This window comes from Numenius arquata, chromosome 7 (genome assembly GCF_964106895.1).
Source record: "Numenius arquata chromosome 7, bNumArq3.hap1.1, whole genome shotgun sequence".
NCBI classification, from domain to species: domain Eukaryota; kingdom Metazoa; phylum Chordata; class Aves; order Charadriiformes; family Scolopacidae; genus Numenius; species Numenius arquata.
Genome location: NC_133582.1, coordinates 33,907,689 through 33,922,186, shown reverse-complemented (window position 1 = coordinate 33,922,186; position 14,498 = coordinate 33,907,689). Strand labels below are relative to the sequence as shown.

The window sequence follows — 14,498 nt, the reverse complement described above, 5'->3', positions numbered from 1 at the left end:
TGGATCCCGATTATGACCATTGTAAAGTTGTCTCACGCCTCCCTACTGCCCTATTTACTGCTCCAGTAAAAAAATCATTGGCATATTTCTTTGCCCTTAAAGATACAAAACAGCAAATATTCAAAAGATAGTGGGGAGAAAGGTGCTTTCACAATGACATTCAGAGCAAAAAGAGAGAAAGGACATTTTACAGATCATTAGAGAGCTATCTTTGGCAGAATATTTCAAATAAATTATTTTTACAAATATTTTCTGCAGTCATATATTTATTTTGAATAGTTCACTCTCAGCTACAGGGTTACTACTTCACTACTCTCTAATAATAGGAAAACACCACAAATATAAAAATATATGAGCTCAGCACAATTTTTAGGCTACCACAACTGTCTCCAATGATTTCAAAAGTTGTAGATCAATACCACAGAAAATATGAAACAGGTTTTCTAACAGCGTGTGTCAGGTCAGAAGATCACAGCTCGTCGCTGCTGTAGAACGTGCTGGGGAGGGCGGCTGGCGCTGTCGCAGGGGATGAGCACGGAAAGGAGTGGGAAGAGCCGGATGCTCAGTGCCAGCCTGTACCACTGCCAGACACCCTCCCGCAGGGAACCCTCTCTGACCATAAGGCTTGGAGATGTCGTGCTGGGTGGCCGCTGAAGGGCTCCCACCCTGGGCAGGAGAGGAAGGAGGTGGGTGGGCGACGCCGGGCTCGCTGCGCTGAGAGGGTCTGGCAAACAAAGCCGTGCCCAGCCCTGTGCTTCACCCTGGGGGGGAGATGGAGCATGGCCGCTTTCACCCGCCATCACCTCCTTTCACCTTGCTGTGGAAAAAAGCACCCAGGGAGCTGCAGGCTTCACCCTCTCACCCTGGCCAGGTCCTGCCCCGGGCTATAGCCGAGACCACAGAGGGATGGTGGCTCTGCTGGGGACTCTGAGCCTGAGCCAGGGTGGCCCAAGGAGGGAGCTCGCCTGGTCCCAGCCTCTCCTCTCAGCATGTGCCACCGAATCCACCAAACATTTCAATTTAAATATTTCGCTTTGTTTATACAGCATGTACAGAATATACAGCATCGGATAATTATTTCCCAGTATACTACAAGTGTCTCCCAAGATGACCTCTTTTATCAACAAATATATATAAATTGACGGTAATAAAAGAGTCGTACCAACAAATATTATGGCTTTTCAAATAGTGTAGCTGCATTGTGCCATTGAACTTATGAGGAACCACGAGAGAGAGAGATCAGGAGGCTTCGGCTGCTGAGCCCAGGGCAACCCACCAGCACGGGGCAGCGCTGGCTCACGCAGCTGGGCAGCAGAGGGAAGGTGGAGTTGAATTTACGACTCATACTCTGGTCTCTGTCTCCAGGCAAGCCAGTTCTTCAAACTCTCCTTTCAGCCCTGCTTTGGAAAAATTTGGCCAGATGGGGTCTTCCCACTCCTGTCCCCACCGGTGGGGTGGCACGCTGGGCTGTTGGAGATCTCTCTCTCTCTTTCAGTCATGGTTTGCACAAGACATCTGTCTGCCCTAGAGTGCCCTGCGGCTGTGAGGGGGAGGACGCACAGGATGAAGGGTGACACAGGACATGGGAGGTGATGGTGACAGGTGGGTGGGCTGACCGATGCTTTGGGCATGTCAGGAAGGGTGGTGGCAGCCTCCTCCCTGCCTGCCTCCCCTGTGCCACCCCAGGGGCAATGGGGAGCTCCCCACTGCCTGCTGCGCGGGGGGTCAGTGCCTGCTGTCAGAGGAGAGCAGGAAAGCGTAAGCCATCATTTTTGGAGCACGTCATTGTTGTGCTCCAGTGCATCAAAGATACCAGAGGACAGTCTTGCCTGGGCAGTGCCGACCCCAGCCACTGCCCTGTTGCGGGGTGCCCACCAGACTGGCTACCTGCACCCCAGCACCATGTGCCTGCTGCTTGCCGTGCCTCGTGGGATGCATCTACCCACCAGCTGTTCCCCTCACTCATTAGGACCAGCCAGTCATTCTGAGCTCTTTTTCTCCCACGTCCTGCGGTTACAGGGGGTCGTGGGCTGCCTCACCCATGGGGGGCATCCAGCCCCCCAAGGACAGGCTGCGCAGGCAGGATGCCAGCTCCCTGCCCGAGTGTCCCTCCACGACCAAGTGGGACAGGGGAAGAAGCTGCTGGTTTGAGTTATGTCTCTGCCAAGACAGATGTGTTTCTGTGGCCTCTCCAAGCTCATGGCAACAGCCTGTTTTCTACTCCAGGAAGAGGAGCAGTTGCTTTCCCTGTGTTTCAAGTGTATGGAAATGGCTTTTGAGAACTGGAGTGGTCACTCAAGCATTGAGATAACTGGACCACTTAATTAGAGTGGAAAATTAATAACGGTTCTAAATTACTGCTACTGTTGTTTTTTGACTAGTTCCCATCTCATTTCCCTCTTTTTCAGAATATTACTATCACTCCCTAAAGGCCTCTCTGGCTGAAATCAAGGCTGATGCTCTCATGGACAAGCACGGGCAGCCCAGGCCTCTGCTTGGGCTCTGCCTGCAGGATGCTGAGCTGCGGGTGGCTCTGCCCGCTGTGGCAGCCACGCGGAGTGCAGCGCGGAGAGAGTCCCAGGGGGAACTTGCTGCCTTTGAGATGTGTGAGCGATCCTGTCAACAGCTTTTCTCCCTGGCACTCTGACTGCTTCTTGCTGGGAATATCCTGGGGGGCTTCTTTGTTGGGGCAGGGGAAGGTAGCGTATGGTGTCCTCCATCTCCTTCTTGCTTGATTGACAGTGATGTGAACACCAGGTGGACCAGAGACCTCTCTGGATACCCTAGGGACAGTAGTAGATATAAAGATACCCATCACTGTGGAGCGGTCTTCAGGAAGTCATGGTTTTGATTTTACAACCTCATGCCATGTCTCTGTGGCACAGAGAGCCGGGATGCAGAGGGCTGTGTTGTACCAAACTTGGCATCTTGTGGCTTTTACCAGCATGTGTGTGTGTCTCCCAGCAGGAGCTAGGAAGCTTAGGAGAATTCACCAACTTCTCCCCTTCATCCACAAATAAAACCTTTTTGCTGGATTACTGAACAATGTTCTCAACAGGTAGTCTTGAAAGCTGGGTTATTTACAGAGCTGTCCCTCCCAATGCTTAATACATTAAGGAAAAAAGAAGCTGCACAAGCATTGTCAGAAGTCGTGTTGTCATCAGGGAAAAAATAAATAACATTTTCTTTCTTGCTAACACATCAACTATAATGTAAGAGGTATTATCACAATCTTTTGCTCTCTAGAGCTGCTGGAACTAGTGCGTGTTTCCTGATTAAGAGCAAGACAAGCAGGTCTCCTGCACGGTTTGTTGTGGGAGTGCGTTTTCTCAAGAGCTCAGAAGATGAAGGAAGCAACATGGGGCAAACAAATGAAGACACAACAGGAATCAGTTCATTTCCATCTGTACAGGGGGAGTTCAGCTGAGGAGCTTCTAATCACAGCTCTTGTTGCCAGGCAGGACCAGGGCAATGCTGTAGCTGAAAGCGAGGGGTGAGGGAGCTATCTCTGCACTGTACCGAGCAAGGAGAAATCCGGTTGTGCTGCTCCTACATCCCCAGGAGTCACAAAACCACTAGTTTGCTAAACTTTCATTAATGCTCCCAAATAAGCCTGACAGCGACTTGGGACACATTTGTACCACCAGGATCCAATCTATCCCGTGCCAGTGCAGCAATTTTACAGTCACTCAGCAATTCTCTGTGTTTCTAAGTATTTCTGCAAAGAAGCTCCTCTGCTAGCAACTCCTATTTCTGCAAGCAAGGAGCCCACCACGGGCTGTGGGCTGGGGCAGAGGGGCACATGCTGCTGGTGATGACAGTGCCATGGACTGCCATGGCAATTTTTGTCAAGAAAACAGAGCAAGGCTTTACTCCACGCACGTCTCATCCTGCTGTCATCTGTAAGGGACACCTCTGAGTTAGAAATAAGAGAGAAGAAATAAATCCAACCTCAGTGGAGAGGTCAGGAGTGCAGGGAGAGATCCCTGTGACAGTCCTCCGTGTCCTGCAAGGGTTTAGGAGCTCTGCGGGTGGATAAGCATCCCAAACCATTGCAACTTGCTTGACTTAAACTCTGCCCATTTTAAGCAGGGGCAGGAAGGTTTTGTAGGCAATAAGATAAGTTTTAGAATATTTAGAGCACCAAGAACAGGCTCCGTTTTGAAAGAAAGAAGTTGAGGTGGACCTTAAACTCTCAGCTAAAGCAATTAGTTTTAAGCTAAAGCATTTAGGAAGTGTAGAGGCAGGACTGGGGCAGGGGGTGGAGTTGGAGCATCTGTGGGGCTCGATAACAGTGGAAATTCAGCAGAGATGCTTAAAACTCATGGCTGAAGGATAGCAGCACAATAAAAACAGTGCCTGTGGGTAGTGGCTGCAATGGTGCTTGGATGATGAGCAGGAGAGGTTGGCATACTGACATTTGCCTCTGCTGCATGGAAAATTGCATGGTCCTTTGCTTGCAGGGGCTCAAGTCCAAGACATCTTTTGGAGTGGTTAATCTTTGCCCTGAGATACAGAAAGCAAACCTGAGCTAATAAGCATTGCTGTTCGGTCTAGTGAGAGAGAAGCTTTGTTGCACAGGGGAAGTCCCCAGTTGTGGGGAAGGAGGGACAGAGAAGGCTCCTCTGCAGAGAGCCTGAAGGAAGAGGGCAGGCAAAGAGGCTCCACAGGGGATACCAGCACAGAGCAAGCCCCCAGCTGGACTGTCACTGCGTGCAGATGACCATTCTGGGGCCTTGAGATGGCTCAAGGCGAATGCTGAAGGACCCCATCCTCAGTTTGCATATGCTCCTGGTGCCTTCCTAATGCTCCTTCCCACCCCTGCCTAGAACTGCACACTGTTGGGGGTGGGGTGTGTGTGCGGGAAGGGGTGGAGAGCTGTTGTAGTGCAGTACAACAGATCAAGGGCTATTTTGAATCAAATAGATAAAAACAAAGCCTGGGGTTGGTGCCCACAGATAGCCAAAAGAGCTGGAGGCTGTGCTATAGCTGTACAGAAATCAAGATGCATGTCTGTAGCCTGGCAGCTGGGGCAGGGGGATATGCTGCGGCAGTGCCTAAAGGAGGGTTTCCGGGCTGGATGGGACCGCAGGGCACTTCTCCCTTCCCCAAGCCCTCTGATGCTGGACATCCCACCAGCAGCACCCAGCAGCACTCTGCAGCCCCTGCTTTGGGAACAGCATGCGCCCCAGTGCCTTCTTTCACGCTTCTGGGGAGGGGGGCCCCAAGCTGATGGTCACCTTGGGAGGGTGGGAAGGAGCCAAGGGAGGGTGCGGGGTCTGCAGCAGAGAGTGACGAGCCACCCTGGGGGCAGCGTGTGCTTAAGGGGCAGGGCTAGCCATTCTTGGGATGCTCCAGAGAGACAGCAAGACCCTGCGAAGACCCCTTGGATGCTCTCAGCGATGTGCTGTAGACGGCAAATCCTGCGAGTAACAGCAATCTTCTGGCTATCTTTGCTGATAACAGCTCCTGCTTGGCCAGACAGGCCCCTTTCCTTCGCAGCATCCCTTCCCTCTGCATGAGGGCTGTTGCTGGCTGCTGAGAGGCTCTTGGCGCCTCCAGTTCCAAAGGGAGGAAGGCTCAAGTCCTTAAAAGGTGAGGAATCTCACTGTATTTATTGTCCCTCAGTGCTTTCTGCAAGAATACAGATGCCTTTGGATGCTTTCCTGTGCAAGTCCATTTTTTACAAGATAAACAAGCTTTTCTGCAGCTGTGCTATGCATGTGTATGCGTGTGTGTGGTCGGCCATCGCACACTCAGAGGCCAGGAAGGTTCCTGCTGCTCTGCAAACATGCTTCCCCAGATGGGCCCAGGTGCCAAAGCCTACAGAAAAATAACACAGTTTTTTTTTTTTTTTTCCCCAGAACAACACCCTCCGGCATTTAGTTTTCCCTCTTTTCTCTCTCTCTGTCACTTTCTGACTAAGCCCAGCTCTTGCCCCTCTGCGAGTGCAGCTGAGCTTCCTCCCTAGGTATGTATGTGGCACTCAATGCTGCTGCACTTGATTCTTACCCAAGCATTTAAAAATAGCTGTAACAATAACACATGGGCTCTGGTTCTCCCCTCCCTGCCCGTAGCAGAAATAGCACAGTGAGTTTATAGACTGCATCCAGAGTCGTGACCAGAGAGGGCTCAACACCTCCCTTTTCTCTTTTGTCCTTTAAGGAAGAAATGAAAGTGGGGGAAAAGATGCACAAATGACTCTTGCGATCTCCCCTTGCCCCAGAGGCACTGCGGGCTGCCCAGAGATGGGTGCCTGTGTTGTCATCTCCAGATGAGGGATTCGTATCTCTTGGACGAGCAGTTCCCACGCTGCCCTGGCCGAGGTGCAGGCAGGTGATGGCAGCTTGGTTCGGCTCAGCCCTGAGGTGCTGCAGATTTGCGGCTTCCTGCAGAGTCCTGGCTCTTCTGCACCTTTTCCCTGTGTTCAGGTTGTGGCTGGGATTTGCCTCCTCAGCTGTTGGCCCCTGGAGAGCTGGGGATAAGATTTTGATAAGACGCTCAGGGCTGTCACTGCTCCATGTGCTCCTTCCCTTTGTCCCCAGATGCTTTGCAGTGGCCTGCTGAGTTATTTGGATGTCCGTCTCTGAATGTCCTTTGCACTGTGCTGCATCCTTTTCCGTGGGGTTTTCCTTCGGCTAGTGGGGTGATGAGAGGGGGTGAGAGCAGCTGGGGCGGGCGGATAGATGGAGGCAGAGGGTTTGAAGTGCTGTTTGTGGCAACCTCCCTGAGCCTGGGGCTCTGGCAGAGATGTTTGATGCCCTTCCCTTGGGAAGGGAGGGTGGGGAGGCTGGCAGGGATCAGGAGGACATGGCATCAGACAGGGGACCAGGGAGCCGGGGCAGATGGGCGCAGGAGGCTGTGCTCCTCCTGCTGCCCCAGCAGCGTGTGGCTGGGCATGAGCTTCTTAGAACCAGACCCTTCCTTCAGGGGTCTGGTTTAAAGACGAGGTTGGTGCCGAGGAGCAGGCATTACACCCTTGCAAACACAGATGGGTGGCCAGGGCTGGGTGGAGTGGTCTTTCTCTCCTTGGCATAGCAAGGCAGCAACCAGGTAAAAGGTTCGCTGGTCATCCACGGCTCCTCCACGAGCAAGCAGGCAAACACGTGGCACGCTGTGCATGAGCTCATTAAAGATGCTGCAAAGCATGCGGCTGGCAGAGAACAAGTGCATAAACAAGGCTGGTGTTTACTGTGTGATTTAGGCTTTGTCCTAAGCAAGCAACGTTCCATCATTCGCTTTGGAAAGCTCTGCGAGCAGAGCAGTTATTTACTGACTATTAAACCGAGCTGCTACACAAGTCCCGTTCAACTTGTTAATGACTTTAGCAACTGCAATTCATTCTGAAAAAGTAAATGATGAGAGTGAAATACCTACATCACCTTTCAGTAGATGTAATTATTGGGTCAGGAGAGCTGCTTTGCTTTCATAATTCACTGCCTGGGAAAAGCACACTGAGGCGACTGGCTGCACTCGCCTGGGGCTTGGCGAGCACTGAACCTCATCCCACACTCATCCTGGAGGGTGCTGAGCACCCCCAGGGAGAGCAGGGCCAGCGGCACGGCTGCCAAAAGCAGCGTAGGGTGTGGGGAAGGGCCTTTTGTGGGAGCAGCCCAGAGATCATGTTAAATTCTCTGGCTGCAGGGGTGCGTTAGTCACCTGCTCTGCCACACATCCCCCCACAGCGGCAGATGGTAATTTTACTGCCTCTGGGCCTCCATGGACATGGTCATGCTGCAACAAAACCAGCCACCTCCTACCCTCTCTCTGTGTACTTGGTGGCACATTCCTAGCCTGCAGCTGGAAAGCCAGATGTTGCTGCTGGTGCCTGTCTGACCGGCTGTGTGGCCCCCTCCAGCTGGGCAGGAGCGTGGGCAGGAGCGTGGGCAGGAGCCCGGGCACGCGTGCCTCACCAGGAGGAGCAGGGAGAGCCCCACCAGAGGAGGGCAGCACTTGCTTGGGACCCATCTCTGTGGCTGGTGTTTTGAGTTCAGCTGTCAGCCTGGGACCTTGGAAGCATTGCGGGGAGGGTTTATTTGGGGGCAGCTCAACAGATGCTGGATGAAGCACAGGGAGGAGCAGCATCCCTGGGCATGTAGAGACTCTTCTCCTCCTTGGTGCTGGCTGAGCTCTGTTGAGACACGTGGGTCAGAAAAGGCCCATGGCACCTGGACTGGGTACAGGCAGGCAGCTGCCCAGAGCAGCCCCAACTCCCAATTTGCTCAGTGACGTTGTGGTGTGTCTCAGATATGCTTTGGACCCTGCCCTGCTAATGCATCTCTTGCCTTCCCGCTTGCCATCAGCTAGTGGCTTTAACGTAGCGCAAGTCACCATGGGGCTGGGACAAGAGCAGGAGCAGTTCTATATAACTAGAGGACACAAGCAGAAAGAGCTGCTAAGTACCTTGGGGACGCATGCACGGCTCTCCCCGAGTCTAGGGCAAGCCAGCACCGATGGGAGACCCAGCACAGCAGCAGCTCATGGCCCCAGAAGCTGCACGGCAGCTTTGTCCCTGGGCGGTTTCCTGCATCCCCCTGAGAGCTGGGTGGTCTGTGAGACCCTGCTGTGCCACAGCACACCAAGGCACAATGGAGATGGAGCAGGAGGAAAGCCATGAGATGGGGCAAGGGTGGGCGTGCGGAGGCACCGTTGCCCCCCGTCAGCATCAGAAACACAATGAAAGCAAACCAATGAGTAAAGAAGAGATAGGTACAACATAAAGTGAGACAATGGGAGGGAAGGGTTTTTCCATAGAGAATATGCAGGAGCACTACTGGATCCATCAGGAATCATTACAAACTTTATTTGTCTGTGCATTGTGTACCATTGATAAGGATCATCACAATTAGTGGACTCACTGCCTATAATGGTGGGCAATACACACAAAGAAAAATCAATGAAGCCAAATAGATGAAAATTAAATAATTGTACATAAAGGTAATCATAAACCTGAACAACCTGTGCCTGCGTTTGATTCTTCCCCCAAAACAATGAGAAACAAAAAGAAAACCCCAAAAATGCATCAAAAGTGAAAAAAAGGCTTGAGAAGAAAAAAAAAAATCCAACAACTTCATACTCCTGGAGAAAATTTTGCATCAGGTTAATTAAAACTTCCACAGATTGCTCAAAGTGAGTACGAATAACCCCAGCCAATTGGTTACGATACAAGGCTCAGATGTGGCTTTCAGCTGGGTGGGAAGAGGTGACCAGAGGACACGCAGGCTGGGTGCTGGCCTGGCTGGGATGCCGGGAAGCCTGGTGAAGGACAGTGGGGTGAGGAGACATCTCTCAACACAATGTCACCCCTGTGCTGCCTCCAGGGGAGCCCCCCACCTGCACCTCCCGGCCCGTACTGCTGGGGTGGGGGGGTGACACTGAATTTCACTGCCTGCCTCATCCTTCCCACCAGTATCAGATTCAGACAGGGCAAAATGTGTCCTTTTTCCTGGGGGACGTTTCCTAGTTATGGTCAGCGGGGTGGGAGATGTCGTTATGGCCCCTCAGCCCTTAACGCTGAATTATTCTGCCTCCAAATGGCTGTGGGAAAGGATCAGCTTTGGGGACTGATCCTGATGGCTTAATGCTCAGAAACAGGGGCTGTCACTCGACCTCTGGGGACGCAGGGGGCCGCGGGGCTTTGAGGCAGCCACCGGCTATGGAGGCAGAGGCAGGCGAAGCGCTGGCTGAGCTGTGCTCCTCCCCGTTGGGCTCAGACACTGCTCACCCCCTCGGGCTCCCCGGGACCTCGTGTAAAACCTCCTGTGGACGGTGCAGGCCTTCACATCGGCTCCAGCATGTCCTGGACTGGCTGCTGTCGGGGGGAGCCCTGCCATGTCAGGGGACAGAGCCTGCAGTCTCTGGGCTGTGGGTTTTCCTCCCCTGGAAACCTAATCCTGTGTGGCTGTTATTGCTTCTCATGGACCCACGTGCAGAGCGATAAATGGGGACAGCTTTCCCTCCTTTTACCCACACTAAGAGGAAACAGACAAACAAACAAACAAAAACCTATGGGGAAACCAAACTAAATGAAATAAATAAGAAACCCGGTGAAAAGAAAACACTTGTATCTGCAATGCTCAACCCACATGGCTTGGAGGACTATCGCTATAGGATGCTATATACAAATAGGGTTCAATTCATTCATGCAAATGTTACAAGTACCACGACAGCATGCCGAGGGGGCGGAGGAGGAGGGAGAAAAGCTCCTGCTGCTCCGCGCAGCCTCGGCTTAGGACACCGGACACCAGGTTGCGGCTGCACAGCCCTGAAGCATGGAGGGGGGAAGGCAAGGGGCATGTTGGGGAGAAAGGTTAGTTGTACACACGCCAAAACAAACAAAAAGAACCCAACCCCAAATCAATGACGAAAACGGTTTGTGTTCTATCCTTAGAAAGCTCCCAATTTCCCCTTGTCCTCAGTCCGGTCTCTCGCTTCTCTCCAACAGGGCCAGAGGGGACGTTCCCAGGTGGCGAAGGTGGGCGGGTGGTGGTCGGAGTTCGGGACCCTCGCTTTCCTCTTTCCCTTGCCCACTGCTCTGCTTCTCACCAGCTACTCTGGCCTTCCCCGTACCGATCCCCGTCCCAGTCGCCTTGGCATCCATCCTCCCAGGGGGGCCAGCAGGTGGGAGAGAGCGATGGGAAAGGGCTCAGTGGCTATCAGCCACTCTTGTTCGCAGAGTTGCAGAGAGGGCCCTGCCGCCAGGCTCCGGGCTGGGGCGGCTGCCAGGCGAGGGGTCCTGCTGGCTTTGGGGTCCTGCCTAGTTCAAAGGATGCTCCAAAGCCACTTTCTGTCAGCAGGAGTGTGAACATGGCAAATCTCTTTAATTCTTTCTCTGTTCATTATACACAGCGTTATATCTATATCTATACCTATATATCACTCTATATAGATACATATAGATATATATATATTTACTATCTCTGATTGTCCCTTTAGAAGCCCTTTATGTGGCAGTAGGCTTCCAGAGATGAGAAGAATATGTACAAGAGCCAGAGGAGAATAAAGAGTGAGGATGTGAGCAGCTTGGAAGTCCGCGGCCCGCCCAGCTCACCTCCAATCTCAGGTCTCCGCCGGTAGAGCAGCACTCCCACACTGATAAAAGCAAAAATGGTGAAGAGAGTGACCGAGAAGGCCAGGGTGCCAGGTGACACTTGGAAGGCTTGTCCGTGCGCTGCATGGTAGATGGCTGCGATGGACCAGGCCACCCCGATGCCCAGGAAAACGTTCACAGCATTGCTTCCCGTGACATTCCCGATGGAGGCGTCTGCGTACTGGTCCTGTGTCGCTGCTACTTTGCTGGCAAACGTGTCTGTAAAGGGAAGATGGAGAGAAACCCTCAGGAAAGAGCTGGGTAAGGAGGGACAGTGGCAGGCAGCCTGGGGACAAATCTCAATGGCATCACCTGGGGAATGAAGATAGTGGGGACAGGGTACAGCCCTGTCTATGGACACTTCCAAGGAAGGGCACATCTGGCCAGAGCCAGAGTGACAATCAGCGTCCAGAAATGCCCAGGAGGGAAATCTCAATGTCCAGAAATATGGGGCTTCCCCCACTATGGCCCCAGATGCCCCACAGTACTTCAAGCAAGAGACACCACTTCCCAGTACTATACTGTGTTCAAGGCCAGGTTGGACGGGGCTTTGAGCAACCTGGTCTGGTGGGAGGTGTCCCTGCCCAGGGCAGGCGGGGTTGGAATTAGATGATCTTTAAGGTCCCTTCCAACCTGAACCATTCTATGATTCTATGATTCTGTGTTGGCCTCTTCTCCCACATCCACTAATTTATTGACTTTCAAAAGAATTGAAAAGATTGTAAAAGCTTTGTGGGAGCCACAATGGTTTGTATTTATCTTTCTGGTCCCCTGAAGTTTTGTATCTGTTTCAGGTGTTTGCTTTAATGATGTTTCTCCTTTTGCCTCAGTGAAGCCCAGTGTCTTGTGCAGACTCTGACTCTTTGGTAAAGAAGTGGTCATCTTTCAGCCCTTAGGGAGAAAAACCAAGCAGGTGAGTGTATGCTTGCCTGGGTGCTCCACCAGCTCTAGTACTGTTGGCAAAAGAGCTGTGATCAAACTTAGCTGGCCTTTTATGTGGCAGATCTTGTGTCGAGTAGACCAGCTGCCCTACACCAGAGACATGTGCTGATTCTACACCCAAACGCACTCCGGATCTGCAGGGGGGCGAGCAGGAGGGGGGATTAGCATCTGGGTTTTGTCCAGACGAGCACTCTCAGCTCACAAGACAATGAATCCTTAACACATCTGCACTCCCGGATCACCTTGGGTACAGGCAGCAGAGCGTGGCTCAGAAAAAGAAAAGGGTGAGGTCAGATTTCATGTTTTTCAGTTCTACGGAGTTTCCTTTATGCTCCTTCCCAGCGGGGCTCCAAGGTGAGGCAGTGAAGCGCAGCCTGGCACCAAGACCCAGCTTCATGTAAGAGGGGAGGCAAGGCACTTATAAGCACAGTGGGAGGGGCCATTTGCACCAAAGAAATTAAAAGGCTGCTATATTTTTTTAAAAAAACAGCTCCCATGGAAGTGCATCTGACTGCTAAGGGACAGAAAAGGCACTTCCCCTTGTTCTCAGCCTCGGTGATGGTGCAGTAATGGGATTGTGGGACAGTCCTGACCCCTTTGTGGCACTGCTGCTGTGGGAGGAGGGATGGGGCACACCTGGGGCACGCTGCCAGCCCCCACCCTGGGAACCACTGTGTGCGCTTCTGCAGGCTCGAGCCGTGCTTTTAATGCATGTTTGATTTCACTGCACGTTTGTCTGCCTCCTGGAAAGCACCCTGCACCTTCCTGGTGTGGAGGAGCCCAACTAGCACCCAGCTAACATGACACAGTCCGCAAGCACCTGCTAGTTCAAACAAGAGTAACTAAATATATCCTAAAAACAACGTATTAAATGCCACCTTTTGTCAACAAGATTTTTGCTGTCGAGGGTGTGAGACAGCCCTAAAAACTTCACGCCTAAAAGTGCCAGAGGTCCAAGAAACGCTCCTTCTGTTCCATGCCCAAATCTGTTCTTCCTTTTGGTTCTGCGGCTTCTCTGTTGGGCTCTGATAGCATTAGGACGATTTCAAGATTTTCAGGAACCCAAGTGCTGATCAGTGGAAATCTGGGGGTGGCAAGGGAAGATGTGACCCAGACGGCAGGGGCTGGTGGGGTTGGGTTAGAGCCCCTTGTCTGGGAACCAGGCCGTGCCTGGCCAGCACAGCCCATGGAAGAGGGTGAGTGAAAAGCACAGGCCCTCTCACACAAGCTGACATGGGACTTTCCAGAGGAACCGTGTCACTGGGACCATCCTCTCCAGTGCACCAGTTCATCCCTAAGAGGGGCCTTTTGCTGAGCCAGCAGAACAGGAGGTTGAGTTGCAACAAGTCAATGTACATTGAGAGGATAAAGTGGGATGTAGGTATGTAGACTCGTGGTTTTTTGTCTCCCTGGTTAGTCCTTGGTCTCTGCTGTCTTCTGAGGCTGGGTGACCATTTGATCAGAGACATGTCTCCAAACATTTGTGGGGTCGGGGCCTTCTAGGGGCTTCACAAGTCTCATTTCGAGGAGCTTCCCTAGCTTAGCAACTTCACCTCGATCCATTTGATGACCAAAGCTGAACCTGGTCTCATACACAGGCATCCGTGCTGGGCAGAGCACCCTGAGCACGGACTATCACCTAACTCACCTAGGAGGCAAAGTTAAAGGAGCAGATGCTTAGAAAGAAAATGCAGGACTGCCAATATAGACCGCATTTTAATTGAAGACCAATTTCGTACTTTGAGAGTGGACATCATGGAGGCCGTCCACAGAAACAGACACTTCACAGTCTTTGCAAGGGGAAGGTCCTTGAAATAATTTCCAAGGGACTGAATCTACATCCTGGTTCGATCCTCCCGGCCCATCTGCGACTGAAAAACAACTTCCACATACATTTCAAATCTGTCTTTGAGGGTCCTGCAGAGCACAGCTGAGGACCTTCCTGTGCTCAGCTTTCCCAGCCCAAACCCAAACCCAGACGGGGCAGAGATGGACCTTTACAACAAACCCTGCTGTTGTCCTTACCTGGCACCGATGTTCCCAGTGCGACAAACACGACTGCAGTGACCGAGTCCTTCAAGCCGATGGTGCAGCCAAAGTGGGATGCCAGGTCGCCAATGAAAGCTGTCAGGAGGCCAATCATGAGGATGGAAACAACGAAGCAAGCCCAGCCATTCCAGTAGTCTGTTGGGGGCACGAAGGCAAAAAGGACCTTCCAGAAGACGGTCAGAAAGTGCATCACGTAGTCGAAGCAGGAGGGCAGCTTCTCCTCCCCACATTCATCATCATCGTCATCTTCCCCTGGAGAAAACCACCAGTGCCTGATTAGACTCGCCCATCCTGGAGGAGGCTGGGTAAAGCTCCTGTGCACACTGCAGCCCAAATGCCGTCTCTCATCATTTGGGCCCTAGAAGACCTTGACTTCCTGATATCTTATTTTCTGGGCAATCATCCTAAGGGCTCAACA

At 52.3% G+C, this 14,498-nt stretch overlaps 1 protein-coding gene across 19 annotated transcripts in view; it reads right to left on the bottom strand.

Annotated features, from left to right (window-relative positions):
* Positions 1 to 8,785: 8,785 nt before the first annotated feature.
* The window catches only part of SLC8A1 (solute carrier family 8 member A1), a 113,138-nt gene continuing 107,425 nt past the window's right edge, over positions 8,786 to 14,498 (bottom strand). For all 19 annotated transcript variants that reach the window (XM_074151060.1, XM_074151059.1, XM_074151062.1 and 16 more), the window contains 2 exons: positions 14,057 to 14,332; positions 8,786 to 11,308 (listed from right to left, as the gene is read on the bottom strand). In XM_074151060.1, coding sequence (XP_074007161.1) covers positions 10,932 to 11,308; positions 14,057 to 14,332 — 653 coding nt within the window. In that variant the 3' untranslated portion in view covers positions 8,786 to 10,931. The remainder of the gene's footprint in view (positions 11,309 to 14,056; positions 14,333 to 14,498) is intronic.